The sequence below is a fragment of the Mesoplodon bidens genome (assembly GCF_964165515.1).
Source record: "Mesoplodon bidens genome assembly, chromosome: 4".
Taxonomy (NCBI): Eukaryota; Metazoa; Chordata; class Mammalia; order Artiodactyla; family Ziphiidae; genus Mesoplodon; species Mesoplodon bidens.
This window is the reverse complement of record NC_138160.1, coordinates 145147856-145167701: the sequence shown is the minus strand read 5'-3', so window position 1 is coordinate 145167701 and position 19846 is coordinate 145147856. Positions and strand designations below refer to the sequence as shown.

Below are 19846 nucleotides of genomic sequence, written 5' to 3'. Positions count from 1 at the left end.
AGCTGGCCATGCTGCAGCAAGGTGAAAAACACGAACCCTGGGGCATAGTGTGGAGTCCTAATCCTGGAGCTGCCTCTCAATAGCTGAGCAATGTTGGGCAACTTATCCAACTCCTATGGCCTCACCTGCAAAATGTGTGGGTGAATGCCGACTGTATATATCCCACGGGAAGATAAAGAAGCTAAAACAATGCTTAGCACATAACAGGCACTCAGAGTAAGATGGTTAGGATTATTCACCTTCTCCCCTGTCCAACACCAAAGCTAGAACCTAGACACCTTCTCCGTCTGCCTTATTTTCCTAGGCAATCTCATCCCTTGACTGAAGATAGCATCTCTCCGCTGATGAGTTCCAAGTCTTTATCTCCAGGCTAGACCATCTTCCTTGAACTCCAGAATTTTCTAACCAATCACTCGCATTGACAATCAAACAAGGGTTGCCAGTTTAGCACATCCAAAATGAGATCCTTGTCACTTTCCACCTGCTCCTCCATCAGGCTTCCCCATCCTACTCAGTGGTGCCACCGTGCATCTACCCAGTCATTTCTGCATCGTTCTCCACGTACAGCAGCAAGAGCAAAATGGGGCATGTCCCCAGTCTGTCCAACTTTTCTCTATCACGACCGCCACCACTACAGCCACCACCCTCATCCAGGTCACCACTCTGTTTTTGACTGCTGGTTTCCCTGCTGCCCCTCTGGCTCCCCCTACAGTCCATATGCTGTTCAGCAGCCAGAGAGAGCTTTGAAAACTCCCAAGTCAGATTGTATTCCATCTCAAGTGGCTTCTCATCAGGCTTAGGCTAAAAACCAAATGAGTCACCCTACCCACAGAGCCATTCATTAGCACAATGCCTGTCACATTAGCATAGTATCTGTAGATAAATATTTGTCAACTGCACTGGGGTGGTGGGAAGGCATTCTAGGCAAGATAAAAAGAAAGCAAAAAAGAGAATGCAGCTATGTGTGGCTCCAGGTAGGAGTCCCTCCCCCTGCACCTAACCCAGCCACCCAGACGCACAGCGAAGATCTGGAGCTCAGTCCTCCATGACTGTTCTGCTGCCCGGAAGTGGGGGCCCATGGTGGGACCACCTTCTTCTTCTTCTTCTCTGGCTAACTCAGTCTCCACGGTCCCCAGTTCAGTTCCTTTGTCAGGGTCCAAGCTCTCCTGAGGACATTGGGACAGACCAAAGTTTACCCCTGACCTCTTCATTGTCTGCCACCACCACTGTCCCAGGACTTTCCCTTCCAGCCTTGTCCACTTCCCACAACCTCTAGGACGGTGACGTTGCTGCCAATGGCCACAGTTGTGGTGATGACCAAAGGCGTGGGAGTCGGAGGCAGAGTTGGAGCTGGTGTCTCTGTCTTGGGGATGTCAGTGGAGGTCTGGAGGAAGGACAGAGAGGGTACCAGGTCTGGGGTCAGGACAACCAAGACAAAAGGGAGACGAAGGAGGAGACAGACTCTCTCTCCCAGAGCACCCAGTCTAGGGAGGGGGTCAGAGGAGGATTCCCAAAAAAACATCAGAGGGGTATGGGGCAGGGGGCTGCCCAGTGCAGGCGAAGGTGTGCTGGCTGGACAAGGACAGCCAGCAGGGAGAGCCCTTGTGTGTGGAGGAGGGGCAGGGCTGGCAGGGCTGGAAGGCCTGGAAGGCAGAGCGGGGCTGGCTCCAAAGCCCAGGGGTCAGGGTCAATGTCCACCACTCAGGGCCAGACTCCTGGAAGCCTATCCCATATGTCCTCTCCCAAGGCAGATCTCAGCAGTCGGTCAGCCGGCCAGGCCGCAGTCAGAGAAAGAGTGGGAGGTCCTCCTGGCCTGGACAGCTGCAGAGGAACTGGGTCAAGGGCACACAGCAGGTGATGGGGGCCCAGGTGAAGGCTAAAGAAGGGGCTGAGAAAGGGTAGGCTACTCCTGGGGTCTCTGTTCTAGGCTGAAGTGATAACCCTCTTTCTCCCCACTGATGCGGCGAGCAGATGTAGTGCAACCAGTGACCCTCCAACCAAGGACCCCGACCAGTGGCCCACACCAGGGACACCTACCCAGTGACCCCCAACTAATGGCCCCCAATTTTTCCTACAGCCAGTGACCCATTAATGACCCCCAATTAATGACCCATGACAAGTGATCCCCACTAAGGGACCTAAGCAATGACCCATACACACCTACTAATGATCCGCATCATTGGCCTTCCACCAGTTATTTCTATAACCAGTGAACCATCAGTGGCCCCCCAATTAATGACCCCCATCAATGACTCCAACCAGTTACTCTCCCAACCAGAGACCTCTCCAACAAATGACCCCCCCACAATAAGTACTAACTAGTGACCCCCAATAAGCCCTACCAGTGACCCCTAACCAATCATTCCTCCTAACCAGAGATCCTCCGACAACGAATATCCATGAGTGAGCTCAACTAGTGCTCCCCGATCAACGACCCCCAAACAGTAATTCCACTAACCAGTGACCCATCAATGACTTCCCAACGAATTACCCATCGGGGACTCCCAAACTATCTCATCCATGATCCCCTGAAAGGCACTCCCCCAGCTAGTGACCCCAACTGGTGACTCTACTAGTGCCTTCTAATCAGTGGTCCCCCACTGGTGACTTGCCCAACTAGCGATCCTCAGCAATGAGCCCCCCACACCATTAACCCTAAACTACAGACACCAATAACACCAACAGTGGCCTCCATCAATGACCTCTAACAGTGACCTCCAACTAGGAAACCCCCAAACATCAACCTCAGTCAGTATCTCTCTACAATGATCCCCGCAACCAGCAATCTCTATCAGGGAGGCCTAATAGTGTCCCCCCAGTTAGCGACCCCCAATGAGTAACCCTCACCCATGACCCCAACCAGTCAACCCCAAACAATGACACGCTAACTCATGAGCCCATCATTCACCCCAGCTAGTGGCTCCCCTTAAGCAGTAGCCCTCATCAAGAGCCCCCTAATCATAAGGTACTCAACTGGGTGTGCCCCCTCTCTCTAGTCCCCCTGCAGACCTGGAAGTTGGGAGGGAGATATGATAGAACACCTAAGACAGGACCAGACCCCTCGACAGTGATTGGTCAGCTGAGAGAAGTCAAAGGTCAGTTATTGGAGACAAGAAGAAGAGACCTTGGATGAGGCACAAGGGATCAGTGGGAATCAGAGGCCAGAAGCAGGGCGGTCAACGAACAGAAGGGAGAAATCGCAGACCCCTTACCTGGTTCTCCAGGGAGACAGGAGGTGGACTCAGGGCCAACATTTCCTTGTTCTTCTTCTTCCTGCCCTTCCCCTTACGACCTCGCCCTTTTTTCTTCCCTTTTCCCTTCCCCTTCCGCCGAGGGGGAGGGGTTTCTGGCTCCCCCTGGTGTACCTGGGAAGAGGACTCCAGTCGGGTCCAGATTCCCTGAGTGGAGGCCCCATCACTCAGATCACCTGGGGTCATGCTGGCACATGGTCCATTGGTCCTATGTTTTAAAGCCAGGGCTCACTCAGCCCTGGGACCTGGGGTCAAGGTAAATCATATGATGAGGGGCCAAGGGTCAGTTATGTGACCTGAAGTCAAGGTCATTCATGCCTAAGAACAGTTTAAGGGCAGGGGTCACTCAGCCCCCTGGATAGGGCTCAGAATTCATTCATTCCTGAGACCTGGAGCCAGGGATGACTCAGCCAGCGACCTCAGGACAAGCCCCTTACTCACCCCTGTGGCTGTAGGATCCAGGTCGTCACAGCCAGGAAGGTACTGCTCACAGGCTCGGAAGGCAGCCTGAGGATCTGAGCTTATCAGCAGCTCCTGAATATCTCCCTGGGGAGAGAGTGGGGGTCTAGGAAGGGGTCTGCAGGCTGACTCTGACCCCCATTCCAAGCATCAAGGTCTGGTGTTTTTCCACCCAAAGCAGGCTAAGTATAGGGAGGGGGTAGCCCCACCATAGCCCCAGAAATCCCTCTGCCCCAAAAAACTAAGAGAAGGAAGATTCTATCAGGGTGACACCAAACCACAACCACAAGCCACACCCCACAACCTCTGTCCCATCAGAGGCACATTTGTTCCTTCGCTCGCGGCACATGGTGACACCTACTGTGTGCCAGGTGCCCTTCAAGGTATAAGGAGGGAAACAAGATGATGAGTTCCCTGGACTGTCATGACCACATCGAAAACACATCTGTCACAGAGCCACACGACTCTCTGCCTTGCTGGAATCACACACCAACACAACCAACAGAGCCGTCACACATCACACCCTTATCCTCCCACCATAAGCCAAGTATGCACCATCACAAATGATCAATTCATGGCTTCACAATCTCACAGGCACATGCCACAAAGATAAATCATGATGCCTGGCACTCCCTTCCTCAGCTTCCTGGTGCTGAGTTGAAGCTGGATAGTTCCCTTCTCCGTTCTCTTCTCCAGATTCAGGCTGTGGACAAATCTCCCTCCTGCCTTCTGCCTCAGTTTCCCCCATCACTGAAGTGCTACCTCAAAAGTCTCCTCCCCGAGGTCCTGGGTCCCCAGCACAGTAAGTCCAGCTGTGCTGATGAATCGAGGTCCCTGGCTCAATACGGGGGGCTGAGGATCACAGTCAGCCACCAGGGTCACCATCCCACCATCCACGCTGACCGCCACACGGTGCCACCTACAAGGGGACAGTCTCAGTGGGGGTGTGCTCTCGTCTCACCTCTCCTGGGACTCCCACCCTCCCCATATTCACCTGCCATCCGTGAGGTTGACCTGCTGGGGGAGGGGGCTGAAGGAGTCACCTAGGAGGTCCAGAGCCGGCCCCAACGCCAGGCCCAGCTGCCGGACACCGCCCTCATTGTAGACGGATAGCAGGACAGACTGGTTGGCTGGCCGGCCCCGCAGAGTGATCAGCACAGAGAAGTTCTCGGGAAAGTGCCCAGCTGGGAGGGCAGAGAGAAAGGGGCAGCTCAGATGGCCTGACTGGGACCTGTGCTCCCAGGATGAACCACAGCCCCTCTCACCCTGACTCACCTTGAAAGAGCTCCCACGTGGGGACACCGAGAGTGCTGGCCTTGCCCACCCCGAATGCCCGGTCGCCCTGCGGCACCCTCTGGGGGCAGAGGCCGGGACCCTCAGGGAGTCCAGCCTGGCCCCCCCGCACGCCCAGGGCCTTCAGCACATCCACAGGGTCTGCTACGGAAAGAAGCCAGGGTGCGGGGCAGTTACAACAAGCCCAGCACTCTGCTTGAGTGGCTCGGGTTGGGGGGAGTCAGCCCCCCCCTAGCTATGTTTGTGGGTCAGGGGGAAGGAGCAGGCCTGGGAAGCATACCCCCCTCACCACTCCACAGCTGTTCCAGCCTCATCGGCCTGTTGACTCCTGTTTTTTTCCCTTGGTTTTCAGTGAGAAAAAAAAAAAGCTGACCTAGTTCTGGGATGAATCAAAGCTTCCTGGCCTGAGCCCCAGAGCCAAACTGTCCCCCTCTCCACACTCCCCCGCACCAGCTCCCTGGGGCTGCTTCCCAGGCCTGAAGCCCCCTTGCCAGGGGAAACCCGCTTAGAGAGGAGGGGCTCCTTGTGTGTGTTCTCCCCACCTCTTCCCTGGGCTCCCCTCCCTCTGACCTCCTCCTTGACCTTCATCACTCGTGACCTCCTCCCTCTGACCTCCTCCTCGACCACCATCACCCATGACCTCCTCCCTCTGACCTCCTCCTTGACCTTCATCACTCGTGGCCTCCTCCCTCTGACCATTCTTTCTCTGATCCCCGCTGATGTCTCCTGGCCACCCCCTCTGATCTTCCTCTGCCTCACCCTGACCACCTCCCTCTGACTACCACCTGACCTCTTCCCTCTTCCTATCCCAGTTTCTTCCATCTGACCTGTGGACCTCCCCATTTTATCACCGTCTCTGACCTTATCCTCTGATCACCTCTCTCTGATAACCTCCTGACCTCCTCCCTCTGACCCTCTCCCTCTCATCCCAGCAAAGGAAGGGACTGGTCCAGTGAGATCCTAACCCAGGCCGTCCTACCAGCCCCACCCGGTGCAGCCTGGCCAGTGCTAAGTGGAACCACATGGCTTGGGCAAGGGTGGGTGGGGTCTTCCCCTGAGCCCCAAACTCCTGCCTGATCTCCCCTCCCCCACAGCAGACTGTCCCACTGACCCCCTGACCCAGCCTCTTGGCAGGAGCCAGATTCTGCCATGACCTCACCCCAGGGGCGGCTCTACTGACCTCACCATTGGGATCCAGGGTGGGGGTCCAGACTTGGGGGAGACAGGGGTTTGGATGAGGGCACCCCCAACCCAGCTTCTCCTGGGTCAGACCCCTCAGTCTCCAGACTCTCCAGAGCCCTGTTTCAACCTCAGCTCTCTCTTGCCCCCAACCTCGTTCTGCTCTTTTTTTCTTCTCTCCCCCTCCCTGCCTTCTCTCTGTCCCACTTTCTGTGTCCAACTCTGAATCGGTCTTTCTCTCTCCCTCCCTCTCTTACTTCCCAGTTCTCTCTCACCCTCTAGCTCTCTGTCTCTGCTATTGTTATTTCCCTCGGTCTCACATCTGTTTCTCTCTGCCTACCTCTATCTCCGTGCCTCTCTATATCTCTGTGTGTGGATTACTCCCTCCATCTCTCTCTCTCCCCCTCAGCACCCACCCCCCCAACCCTGCTGCCTCCACCGGCCCCATCTCTAATCTCTAATTGCCTGTTCTGTGGCTGGGTTGTTATTAAGAGGTATTTGGGTTACAGTCCCCTGGGGCTAAAATCTGGGCTCCCAGGCTCTGCTGACCACAAGGGTCACTCCCCCATGGAATGATCATCCCAGCTGCCCCCTCTCCGGGCGGGGGCCCAGGGGAGGGCTGAGGTCCATGATTCCACCCAGTGTGGCTCTCCCAGGCTCTCCTTTCACCCAGACTCCACTTTCTATGCACTGGGAAGGGGTCTCTCCTTGACCAACTGCTCATTAACATTTTAAAAGTCTTTCCCAGCATCTAACCCAAATGTCTCCTGCTTCAATCTGTGTTCCTTCTGTAATGTCCTTTCAGAAACCAACTGCCCTTTCTTTCCATGGCTGGCTTTGTGACAAGGAGTCACACAAGAGGCATTGAGTCCTGCCTGCAGGGCCAGGGGGCGGCAGTCTGTCAAGTAACTGGCTTGCCCTTCCCCCACAGATTCTCCCCTGTGCTGGTCAGGACCCCAGGGAGAGGCTAAGTGGGGTCTAGGATGTGGAAGAAGGCAGGCAGGGACTGGGCTGGGACATGGCTGGGACCCTCTCAGATGAGTAGGAGAGCCTAGGTGTGAGTGTCTGTGCAAATAGGTACATGCACGATTGTGTCCATGCCTGAGTCTGTGCAAGCACGTGTGTGACTCTGTAGGGACCAGGGGCTAGCTGAGTGTGTGCTTTGTGGCGTGTCGATGTCTGTGAGAGTTTGGCCTGTGATGGAGGAATTAGGTGCAGTTCTTGGACTTGTCCTGGGGTCCCGGCAGTGAGCTCGAGGTCCTGCAGGTGATGCACGGGAGTCTGTGATAGTAATAGCTCAGACTCGAGATGGAGGAGTGTGGTTATATGTGAGAGTGTGGCCAAGTCAGCGAGTGGGTGACTGGTTGAGAACGTCGACTGCGTCGTATGGATGCCAGTGGAAGCATGTGGGAGAGTTTGAAAGTGTAGGTGGATGACAAAAGCTGTGACCGTGTGGCGGGTGGCTGATGGGGTTGCCTTGGCGTGGGCCCCAGGTGTTTAACGTTCTTCGTGTCCTAGGGGCCTTATATTCTGAGTGCACGCCTGAGACCGCACGATTGTGGGGATGTGTGACCGTGGGAGTGGGGCATAGGCCACCTTGGGATTATCCGCATAAACACACACCTCTCTGGACTGCAGAGAAAAGGAGAAAGTGAGAAAGTGGGGGTGGGTGTGTTGGGGTCCTGAGTTCACCTTAGGGAGGGATTACGGGGAGGGCCTGACCTGGGGTCAGACCAGGGAAGCCCCCCTCAATCACCACTTGAGGGACCACGACCTTCCCGAACCCCGGGGCGCCCCCCACCCAGAACCCTGCGGGGCGGGGCGCGGCGTCCAGCCAGGTTCGCGCAGCTGGGCGTGCGTCAGCGCTGACTCACCCGTCCGGCGGCCCCCGGGACCCCTGGGGGGCCCCTGAGAAATTCCTCAGGAAAAACACCCGAGGCTCGCTCAGCTTCGGGAAGCAACCTCCACTCCCCCCGACCCCGCCCGTGCCCCGCCCCGCCCCGCGCCCCGCCCCGCCTCGCCCCTCACCGAGGCCCTCCCGAGGCCCTGTCCATGGTGCTGATCCCGGCTCAGGGGAGGGCGGGGAGGGGGGAGGGGGGCAGAGATGGGGGGAAAGGAGGTGGGCGCGCGCTCATTAGGGGCAGGGGAGAAAGAAGGGGAATAAGGTGAAGCTATCTGGGGAGACGCAAAGGGAGCTCTGAATCCCAGATCAACCCTCTTCCCTACTAGTCCCCGCTCACCATCCACCATCCCCCTGAGAATCACCCTCATGGGCAAGTATTTAGCCTCCCAAACCACAACCACAGTCCTCAGACCCTCAGAGGGTCACCCAGAGACACACAATCACACGCATAACACACACACGGTTATTCTCAAAATCAGCCCCCCACACAGACACACACTCCCCAACCCACAGCTCAATCACATACTCGCCCAGGGGCCATATCCCATCACCCAGGTCCGTACAATCATCGTCATCTCCCACACCCAGCACACACAGAGTTTCACTCCAAATAGCCGCATGCACATTGTTACACACATGTATACTTATAAATTGCATTCATTGCCACGCACCCCCCAGGAAACAGGGTCACACGTTTCCCCGACCCCCCCCCAAGCTGTCACACTCACAAACCGCCCAGAGTCAGACACTCGCCCCCCAACACCGCACTGTAGCCACGCGCAACGTGCACGGCCCCCATGCACGCCCCCGACTCCCGACTGCACGCCGTCTTTGGGGGCCTCGGTGGATCCTGCACTCCGGGTCCTATTTTCCCCCTCCCGGCTCACCGGCCTGCATCCGGGGGAGAAGCTGCAGAGACACCAGGAGCAGGCAGAGGCCGGCCCGCGGCTGGCCCAGGCCCCGGCGACTCCCCATTCCCGCGGGACCCACACTCAAGGCGGGGGACCAGCCGGGGCGGCTGCGGGGCGCGGCGACTCCACGGGCTCGGGGCACTCTCGCGGCGGCCGGCTCCACTCGGGATCCACAGGAGACTGCCCGAGACCCCGCCCTGGCCTCGCCCTGCGCTCCAGCTCGGGGCCAGGCGGAGCTCGCGGAAGGGGGGTGTAGCTGACAGCTGGTGGGTGGAATTGGGAAAGTTTGTGCTGAGCTCTGATTGCCCAGCTAGGGGTGGAGCCGCGGGCCGGGAGCTGGGCCCTTCTTGCCTCGCCCCACAGGGTCGGAGGAGGGTCACTCCCACTCACCCTTAGAATCCGGGGTCCCAGCCTTAGCCCAAACCCTTTTCTCCTAACAGGCCTCGTCAAAGGAGATCTTAGTCCCATTCAAACCTTCAGCCTCCATCCAGGCCCTGGAATTAGGGGGTACGGCTTTATACCAGATCCTTTCTGGCTCAGCCAGGGCCCCAAATTCTGATGCCAAATTCTCACCCACATGCCTGGTCCCACAATAAGAGGTACCGACCTCACTCCATACTTTCCCTGCAGGTCCCTAAATAAGGGATCTTCACCCCACCTCAAACTTCACCCCAGATTCCAAAATGGGGTCCCTAGCCCCACACCCAAACCCTCACCACAGATTCCAAAACACAGTTCTCACAGTTCTTTCTTTTCCCCAAACTCTTAATCTTCAAATAAAGGCTCCCACCTCCATCCCTAGCCCTCTTCTGCCTGTCTCAGGCCCCAGATGGATGCCCCAGCTCCATTCTCACACATGGCCCATTAAATCAGGAAGTATGGCCCTACCCTAAGCAGGGCACTGCCACAGGGAGGGGTGGACCCCTGCCATTCCGGGGGTGAGGCGGAACCCCCCCTCACCCCACTGGGATGCCCCCACCCCCATGTGAGGGGGCCCCAGCGGGTCAGGTCAGGTGGAGCTGTCTGTGCAATTGAACAAGCACAGACATGCTGGATCTGAAGGAGCTTCCTCAGGGAGGAACCCAAGGGGCATATCCCGGGCCCTGAACTGCCCACTCTCCCCGCCCCCAGGCCAAGAGGGAGAAGCCGGCAGTGTCTCCCTCCCAGCCTCTGGTTCCTCAGACAAAGAGACTCTGTGTCCTTAGGGAGGAGGGGGTGGGGCCCCATCTGGCCTGAGGGGGAGGGGGGCCCTGAGGAGGGGGAGGAGAGGGAATCTCCCCAAGCTGCTCCTCCTCTCTCTCCAGGGACATCAGAGACTAAGACTTTCCTAGCTAAAACACTCATAAAGTTCCTGCTCTGCCTTGCTCTGTTGGGAAGTTCTTCCTATAGTCTAATCGCACCTTCTGACATTTCTGCCCATTCTCTTTGAACGGACCCTTCTGGGACCACACTCTTGGTCCCCTCTCTCCAATTACAGATTCTTTGCCCAGAGTAGAGACAGCAAGAGAACACCTCCACTTATTCCCCACACCGCCTGAAACTCCTCCCAGCCCTGGATAATTTATCATCATAACAAAAGCCCCCAGTTTTGAGTGTAGCAGCGAGAGGACATTTTTGACATATAAAAGAAAGGGACTATATATAATATATATATATATATATATTTTTTTTTTTTTTGCGTTACGTGGGCTGCTCACTGCTGTGGCCTCTCCCGTTGCGGAGCACAGGCTCCGGACACGCAGGCTCAGCGGCCATGGCTCACGGGCCCAGACGCTCCGCGGCATGTGGGATCTTCCCGGACCAGGGCACGAACCCGTGTCCCCTGCATCGGCAGGCGGACTCTCAACCACTGCGCCACCAGGGAAGCCCGGAAGGAACTATATTGAAGTGAAGGGATTCCCCCCAACTGCCTGCCCAAAGTCCGTTCATAATTGGGGGCTCCCAGGGCCCTTTCAGCCTGCAGGTGGGGCGTGCTTAGGAGGGGACAGATGAGCAGAGGACGGGTGGCGGGAGTCAGGTGCTGGCCAGCAGAGGTCACGCGTCCAGGAAGGGATCAACATGGCCGACGCACCCCGGACTGTACTGATCTCAGGATGCTCCTCGGGAATTGGCCTGGAGCTCGCAGTGCAGCTGGCTCGAGACCCCAGGCAGCGCTACCAGGGTAAGGGGACCAGGGTGAGGCTGGGAAGGACAGGGGTGGGCATGGCTTCCCAAGACCCTTAGCTCTCCCAGCACTATTTCCACTAGTCCATGACTTCGACTGCATTTGTGGGCTTGGGGAGGACCCTGGACACACGAAGGCCCCCTTCCCACCTCTGCTTGTGAATCATCCCCTCATCCAAAGAATATTTCTAATGCACCTATTGGGTGCCAGATTCTAGGTGCTAGAGACACAGCTGCGAACAGAATAGACAAAAATCTCTGTTCTAGGTAGTGATGTAGTGGGGGAGGTGAGGGAGAACAAACAATAAACAGATGTTTAAATCCTGTGATGTGGCTAGTGCAGATAAGTGGTCAGAAGCAAAATAAAACAAGTGGGGTGGGTGTGGGTGATATTTATTTTTAGAAGGGCTGGCTGGGGAGGGCTTCTCTGAGGTTTCACTTAGTCAGTCCCTAAGAGTCCCCACCCCCACTCATCCCCAGATTAATGCTCCAAGATAAGCCTCTTAAGTGACCCTGACCTTGAGGGTTTAAGGAGGAGGGGGCTCTAGGTCTAGAGACTCGGCCCCCTGCCACTCTGGGATCAATGGCCCATGGGAACCTCTGACCCAGAGCACACTGGAGTCGAAGTAAGCAAAGGGCCATTACTTAAGAGGAGTATGCAGGGGTGAGGGCATTGCCCCAGTTGGCAGAGTTGCTTCTCCCAGCCCTCTACCCTCTGTCTTAGAGACATGCACAGCTTTGGGTGTGACAGTCTGGGTGCCAGTGTGCAGAGAGGTAGTTGTGCAGTGTGTGTCCCTGTGGGCTGGCAGATGAGTGTCTAAAACTGCTGAAAGATGATGCTTATTGACTGCTTGCAATGTGCCAGGCTTCCATCTAAGTGTTTTGCATATAGAAAGTCATTTAATCCCCACATCACCCCGAAAAGGTGGACACTCTCATTTGCCCCATCTTAGAAATGAGGAAACTGAGGCACCGACTGCCAAAGGTCCTTGCCCAAACTGGAACTTGGCAGAGTCTGGATCTGAACTCAGGTAGCCCAGCCCCTGGGCCCATGCTTGTCACTATATGTAGATGCATGTGGTCCCATTCATGTGTGCAGCACCTGTGAATTACATGGGCTCACAGACAACATGCAAATGTGTGTGTGATTGTGGGTGCAGGCGTTGGGGGGGGCGGGTACAAACATGTGTACAGCTGCATGAGATCAGCATTCAGACGAACCCAGGTTGAAATCTCAGTTCTCACACTTGCTAGGGGTGGAGCAGGCAAGAAACTTCACTGTGTTAAGCCTCAGTGTGTTAATGGGGATAATAATATTACCTACGTGTTCTGATTACTATTGCTAAAAGCAAATCACCCCAAAATGTATGGGGTGTATGGCATACACAGCTGTATGCCAAAATGTATGGTGTAAAATATCTGCAATCATCTATGTCTCATGGTCTACAAAGGTCATGAATTTGGAAGGGCTCAGCTGGGCACTTCGGGCTCAGAGGAGACTGGAACATGTGGTCTTTCTATCTGGGCTAGCTTGGGTTTCTTCCCAGCATGGTGGCCTCAGGACAGCTGGGCTGCTATAGGGTGGCTGAAACCTACAAGAGTGAGTATTCCAGCAAGCAAAGCAGAAACTGCAACATCTTTTCCATCCTAATCTCAAAAGCCACACAGGGTTACCTTTACCATAGTCTATTGATTCCCAACTAGCCACAAGATTCAAGGGGAGAGGAATCAGATTTCATGGGCTGATGGGTGAGCAGCTAGGTTTTAGAAGAGCATGTGTGATAAAAGATGTTGAGGCCATCTTTGGAAAATAAGTCAATGACCTAATCATAGGATTCTTGTAAGGATTAGAGTTAGTGTTTATAAATGTGTTTAGCATATTATCTGGCATATAATAGGTGTTCAATAAATTGGAACCTATGTTGATGATGTAAATGGGGTTATTCACACTTGCATGTGCATATTTGCACATATGTTGACTTTAGGTGTGCATGCATTTCTTTTCTCAAGCCATCTGTTCTTTATTTATTTTATTGTCTTACCTACTGGTTTTGAATTCTGTGAAGGCAGGGACTTTATCTTATTTCATGCAATAGCCTCAGCACTTAGAATAGTGCATAGGGTGTAGTAGATGCTCAATAAATGTTTGCTAGATGAGTGGATGGATGGATGGAAGTATATACACATATCTGTACACAAGAATGCATTTGTGGTTGTATGACGAATGTAGGTGTATAAATCTGTGGGTCTCCATTCCTCTGTGACTACTCATGCAAAATATCACAGGAACATGTAAGTCCACACACAGGGTAAAGGAACCTAGTGCCTGCTCCAACTCTGTTCTCTGTCCCCAGTGGTGGCCACTATGAGGGACCTGGGAAAGAAGGGGACACTGGAGGCAGCCGCTGGGGAGGCTCTGGGTCAGACCCTCACCGTGGCCCAGCTGGACGTGTGCAGTGATGAGTCAGTGGCCCAGTGTCTCAGCTGCATCCAGGGAGGGGAAGTGGACGTGTTGGGTGAGTCTGAGCATCCCCTGGGGTCACTCGCCCCCTCCCTGGCCTAAGCATAGATCCTTATCACAGCAAGTTCTTTCCAGTGTCTGGGCACTAACTCTCTTGTTTCCCTAATAACATCTGACCCTGGACAGAAAGGGTAGATCAGTTGGCTAAGAGCCCAGGATACCATTCAGTTTATTAGAGATATAAGAAATATACTGAGACCTGGGGATAGGGTGGATTTTATCAAATAGAAATTCTCACATATGGAGAAAACCATATGTGGTTGGGAAAATTAATTTGATGAGTCATTGTGGGGAAGGAGCATGATGAAGAAGCAACTCATGGTCCCTAAACGGTCTTCTAAGGAGGGTGTGGCTGTTTTGATGCAATTTGGGGTCAGAGCTGAATTGCTCATGCATTAAAGTTGAGGCTGTTCCCAGCAGCCCTCTTCCCTACCCAGGGCTCAGAGTCCCCTATAACAAATGCTGAACTATATTTAAAGATTATCAATGCTTCACATTTGTCCGTCCAAGATACCTTGGACTACCCCTGAACTTGGAGTGGGGGAGGGGTGGGATCATTTAGGGAGTGTCCCTGGGGGAGTGACACTAGAAGAGTTGGGGGACTTCAAAGTAACCCTCAGCCCTACCCCCTTAGTGAATAATGCTGGAGTGGGCCTGGTGGGGCCCTTGGAGGGGCTCAGCCTAGCTGCCATGCAGACTGTCTTTGATACCAACTTTTTCGGGGCCGTCCGTCTGGTCAAAGCTGTACTTCCTGGCATGAAGAGGAGACGACGGGGCCACATCGTGGTGGTCAGCAGTGTCATGGGGCTGCAAGGTGAGCCCTGGGGCTGCACCCCTGGGAATCCTCCCAGCGTCTGACCCTCTCCCAGCTGGAAGGATGGCAATTAGGTTTTAGCTCACATTCCCTAAATATGCCTGCATTGAGAAGCATTCTGCAGCTCAGAAGGAAAAAGTTCTGGGATAGATTAACTATGTCTATCATGGTACAGGAGTAGACAGGGGTGGTAAGATGCTGCCAAAGGCCATCCATATCCATTATCAACCCCACTTCTGGAAACCTCCCAAAATTTCTTCCAACCATCCCACAAAACTCAAAGGAACCATCAGCACTCCTCCTGAGGCTCCTTCTGGCCAAACACCTCCCACCAGGCTCCAGAGATGTCTAGATCGGGGACTCTGAGGTTCTGCAGGGAAAAGAGCAGAGATCGACTAATGATGTCTGCCATGGGCCTACTATGGAGGCCATCTACTTGTCATCCTTTCTCCCGGGCCCTTCCTCCTTGAACCTCTCTAGACTCCCTTCCTTTCCCTGGAAATTTCCTCGGATCTGCCCCCCTCCCCAGCAGTCCCCTAAGGAATCCACCCTACTTGTTACCCTGTCATGGAAAAGCTGCATTTACTCAGCTCCATCCCTTCAGCCTCTCTTGCAGCTGAATCTCCTGATCTTGGAAGGGAGGGGGACACATTCACTGCTCAACAGGGACCAGTAAAGACCCTGGTGAATGGCGCTTGCCCTTGGGGACCCTGGGCATCCCATGCCCAAGTGGCCCAAGGGTTTAGAGGATAGAAGGAAATAGGAGAGTTCCCTGGGCTGAGGGTGGATGGAACACTGCCAGGAAGAGGTGGGACCTGGCACCCCAAGACAACCTCATCCTGACCCCATATGCTCCCATCACATACACCCATCGGGTTGGCCCCAGATATGCTCTGATCCCTAAATCCTCTTTGCGCTGTCTCCCAAGACCCCATCCCTCTGGACCTACAGAGCCCATCACCCAGACCCCCAAAGAGCCCACCTTCCTGTAATCCTCTCAGGTGTCGTGTTCAATGAAGTCTATGCGGCCTCCAAGTTCGCCATGGAGGGGTTCTTCGAGGGTCTGGCTGTCCAGCTGCTGCAGTTCAACATCTTGTGAGACGGGCACTTGGACAGTGACTGGGGAATGAAGGCAGTGATGGGACAGACAAGGGAAGGGGAGGAGCGAGGAGGTGGGGGAGCAAGGAGGCATGAAACAATGATGGGAGAAGCAGGGGCGTGAAGAGGAAAGATGGACAGTAATGGGCAAAATGGGGCAGCGAGTGTGCTGGGGCTCAAGACCCTCTCCCCCTTACCCCTGTTCCCAGCATCTCCCTGGTGGAGCCGGGCCCGGTGGCCACCGAATTTGAAGGGAAGCTCCTGGAGCAGGTTTCGACAGCCGAGTTCCCAGGCACTGACGCTGACACCCTGAGCTACTTTCGGGATTTGTACCTCCCGGCCTCCAGGGAGCTCTTTCACTCTGTGGGACAGAGCCCACAGGATGTGGCCAAGGTGAGTGGGGAGCCCAGAGCCCCAGGACATGGCTCAGGTATGTGAGGGGGCCCCTCCCTACAGAACCCCCCTCTCCTTGGGTCCCAAAACTCAGGGATCTACCCCACAGGTAATTGTCAAGGTCATCGGCTCAGCCAGACCACCCTTGCGCAGACAGACCAACACCCGCTACACTCCGCTGACCGCCCTCAAAGCCGTGGACCCCTCCGGCAGCCTGTATGTGCAAACCTCCCATCGCCTGCTCTTCCGCTGGCCACGCCTCCTCAACCTTGGCCTTCGATGTCTGGCCTGCAGCTGCTTCCGTACCCCAGTGTGGCCCCGGTGAGCAGAGCCTCACCCAACCCTCCTCACCCCTGACAGCCAAGCCTCTTTTGGTTCACATTCATCTCAGGCCATACAGACTCTCCACTCATTCATTCATTCATTCATTCAGCAAACTCTGCTCGACCCATTCTGTGCCTGGGCATTGCTGGGACCCCAGAGAGCCCTCAGCCTCTAGACACAGACCCCTCTGCGGTCAGGGCTGGGTCAGAGAGAAGGGACCCTGGGACTCTGGAACCCTGGGCTGAGGAGCCCAGATCAGAGAGCTGGAGTTGTGTCTGGGAAGGCAAGGGAGGCTTCCTGGAGGAGGGGGCATTGTTGCTGGACCTTGAAGGATGAGACAGACTGCCTCAGTCAACCTCTGGACTTTGCTATCTTTGGTCTGTGGGTTCTGGGATGATCCAAACATCACCATCCCTCCTCCCCACCTATACACACAGCCAAAGCTGGTTTGACTAAGGGGTCTCCAGACTTTTCTGGTCACATACTTGATCAGTAAAATGTGTTTGTGCATGCACCAGCAATGTATGTATATTTTTTCACAAAATATATATTTGTAACCACTAGCAATCACTGTATTTAATAAAGTTCAATTTCTTACATCTAAATAAAAAATTAAAAAGCAATAGGGTCTATCTCACACCTATTAGCATGGCTACATCAAAAAAAAAATTGTCCAGAAAATAACAAGTGTTCACAAGAATGTAGAGAAATTGGAACCCTGTGCACTGTTGGTGAGAATGTAAAATGGTACAGCCACTATGGAAAACAGTATGGCAGTTCCTCAAACAGTGAAATAGAATTATCATATGACTCAGCAATTCCATTCCTGGGTATTACCTGAAAGAATTGAAAACAGGGTCTTGAAGAGATATTTGTATACCCATGTTCAGAGCAGCCTTGTCCCCAATAGGAAAAAGGTGGAAGCAACCCAAATGTCCATCAACGGGTTACTGGATAAACAAAATGTGATACACCCATTACAATGGAATATTTATTCAGCCTTAAAAAGGAAGGAGATTCTGGGCTTCCCTGGTGGTGCAGTGGTTGAGAGTCCACCTGCCGATGCAGGGGACACGGGTTCGTGCCCCGGTCCGGGAAGATCCCACATGCTGCGGAGCGGCTGGGCCCGTGAGCCATGGCCGCTGAGCCTGCGCGTCCGGAGCCTGTGCTCCGCAACGGGAGAGGCCACAACAGTGAGAGGCCTGCGTACCACATGCTACAATATGGATGAACTTTGAGGACATCATGCTGAGTGAAAGAAGCCAGACACAAAAAGGACAAATACTGTATGATTCCACTTATATGATGTCCCTAGAGGAGTCAAATTCATAGAGGCAAAGTAGAATGGTGGGTGTCAGGGGCTGGGGGAGGGAGGAACAGGGAGTGAGTGTTTAATGGGGACAGAGTTTCAGTTTTGCAAGATAAAGAGTTCTGGAGATGGATGGTGGTGACAGTTACACAACAATGTGAGGGTACTTATCACTAATGAACTGTACACTCAAAAATGGTGAAGATGGTAAATTTTGTGTTATGTGTATTTTAGCCCAATTTAAAAAAATTTAAATCAATAGGGGTCTCATCTGAACCCCTGAGACAGTGTCCCCAAATTTCTTGGCCCTCCTCTTGAGAATTCGGAAGTGAATGGACTCTGGGCATAAATGCTGGCTCTTCCTCTCGTTCAGTGGGTGGCCCCGGGCAGGTGACTCCCCTGACGTCATCTTCTACCAAGCAGAGTTAGCAATAACAGTGCTGAAACGAAAGTCCTCTAGACTGTTTCATTTCACTTGCAGTTTTTGTTGTGGTTTGTGTTCAAACCTTGGAATGCCAAGCTCTGGGCAAAGATTTTTAATTAATGTTTGCTCTGCAGTTTTATGAGATGAAGCCACTCAGAACATCCCCATTTGCCAGGGACAGAGGGGAAGGGGCAGGAATCGAGTCTGGGGCTGTCCAACTCAGTCTATGCTGGTCTTTAGGGATTTCTCGTGATCTTTTCTAAGAAAAGGGAAACTGAGTCCAGGACCCTCAGAAGAGGTCTCTTTGAGTCATTGCAGAGATAATGGGGGCTATTTAATATTTTTTCAAGTCAACTCCTCCCTTCCCCTCTCCCATACTGGACTTTTGAAGCAAAGTTGGAATACCTGAAAAAGAATATATGAAAGTAGATAGTGGTGATGGTTGCACAAGTTTATGGATCCACCAAAAACCACTGAATTGTACATTTAAACAGGGCAAATTTTTTGGTATATGAATGATATCTCAATTTTTATTTTTTATTTTTTTGGAGTCTATCCCAGTAATTTTATTTCACATGACCTGAATATTGATTTTTTTAATTAATTTTTTTGGAGTGTAGTTGATTTACAATGTTAGTGTTAGTGTTAGTTTCAGGTGTACAGCAAAGTGATTCAGTTATACATATCCATATATCCACTCTTTTTTAGATTCTGTTCCCATATAGGTCATTACAGAGTATTGAGTAGAGTTCCCTGTGTCAATTATTAAATTAAATTAATTTTTTTAAAGAATAGATGAAATGCAGATGTGCGAGAGGTCTTTACCCGGGAGGCTCACCCCAGGATTACATCAATCAATTTCCTCCACCTTTGGCTTCCGGTTACATTGGGTTCTGCCAGTGGGAGGGGAAAGGCCACGGCGTTTGTCCCTCATGCTCCTTCTATGCAGGTCATTGTGGATTCGCAGCATCCCTCTATCTCAGCCCCAGCTCCAGTTTCTGAGAACCACTCCCTCCTTTTGCCCCTTTCAACTAAAGATGGTGATGGGACCCCACGGTTGCCAGCAGGGCAGCACGTCTCCTTACCCCCGACCCTCCCCTTAACCATTGCTCCTGTCCTCCTCACTTCCCAAATTACCCGCTGTGAGTGTGCTCTTTCCATCCAACATGCTGACTGATGTGACATATGCACTTGACAGAGCAGAGAAGCAAAATGCATACACACTAGCCCACCATCAGAATCTACCATTAGAACATTATCGATGTTCACTGTCTGCCTCACCCCAAAGGTCTCCAGTGTCCTGAATTTTATGTCCAGCATTCTCTTGCCTTAAAAAAGAAAAAAAATCCTTTAGAACTAAACTCAATATTCTGTAATAACCTATATGGGAAAAGTAACTGAAAAGGAATGGTTACCTGTATATGTATAACTGAATCACTTTGTTATATGCCTGAAACTAACACAACATTGTACGTCAACTATACTCCAATAAAAAATAAAAATTAGGGCTTCCCTGGTGGCGCAGTGGTTGCGAGTCTGCCTGCCGATGCAGGGGACGCTAGTTTGTGCCCCGGTCCAGGAGGATCCCACATGCTGCGGAGCGGCTGGGCCCGTGAGCCGTGGCCACTGGGCCTGCGCGTCCTGGGCCTGTGCTCCGTGGCGGGAGGGGCCACGGCAGTGAAGGGCCCGCGTACCGCAAAAAATAAATAAAAATTTAAAAAATAAAAATTAAATTTGAAAACATATTTTAAAAAGTCCTTTAAATAATTTATTTTAAAAGACACATTTATCTCCTTACCAAGAA

The 19846-nt window shown here is 53.2% G+C and overlaps 2 protein-coding genes across 2 annotated transcripts in view; one reads left to right on the top strand and one right to left on the bottom strand.

Annotated features, from left to right (window-relative positions):
* Positions 1–9091, bottom strand: part of COL5A3 (collagen type V alpha 3 chain) — a 37993-nt gene extending 28902 nt beyond the window's left edge. Inside the window, exons 1-8 of the mRNA XM_081232269.1 lie at positions 8973–9091; positions 4986–5147; positions 4705–4894; positions 4473–4629; positions 3693–3797; positions 3213–3365; positions 1271–1384; positions 1020–1166 (exon numbers count right to left, since the gene is read on the bottom strand). Of these exons, the coding sequence (XP_081088395.1) occupies positions 1020–1166; positions 1271–1384; positions 3213–3365; positions 3693–3797; positions 4473–4629; positions 4705–4894; positions 4986–5147; positions 8973–9060 (1116 nt within the window). The 5' untranslated portion in view covers positions 9061–9091. The remainder of the gene's footprint in view (positions 1–1019; positions 1167–1270; positions 1385–3212; positions 3366–3692; positions 3798–4472; positions 4630–4704; positions 4895–4985; positions 5148–8972) is intronic.
* A 1963-nt stretch (positions 9092–11054) lies between these two features.
* Positions 11055–16310, top strand: RDH8 (retinol dehydrogenase 8; the record flags this gene model as incomplete). Its single annotated transcript, XM_081232242.1, has 6 exons — positions 11055–11157; positions 13514–13675; positions 14315–14494; positions 15496–15589; positions 15802–15985; positions 16095–16310. 6 exons carry the CDS (start codon positions 11055–11057, stop codon positions 16308–16310), a joined length of 939 nt encoding a protein of 312 aa, XP_081088368.1.
* Between the last annotated feature and the right edge of the window lie 3536 nt (positions 16311–19846).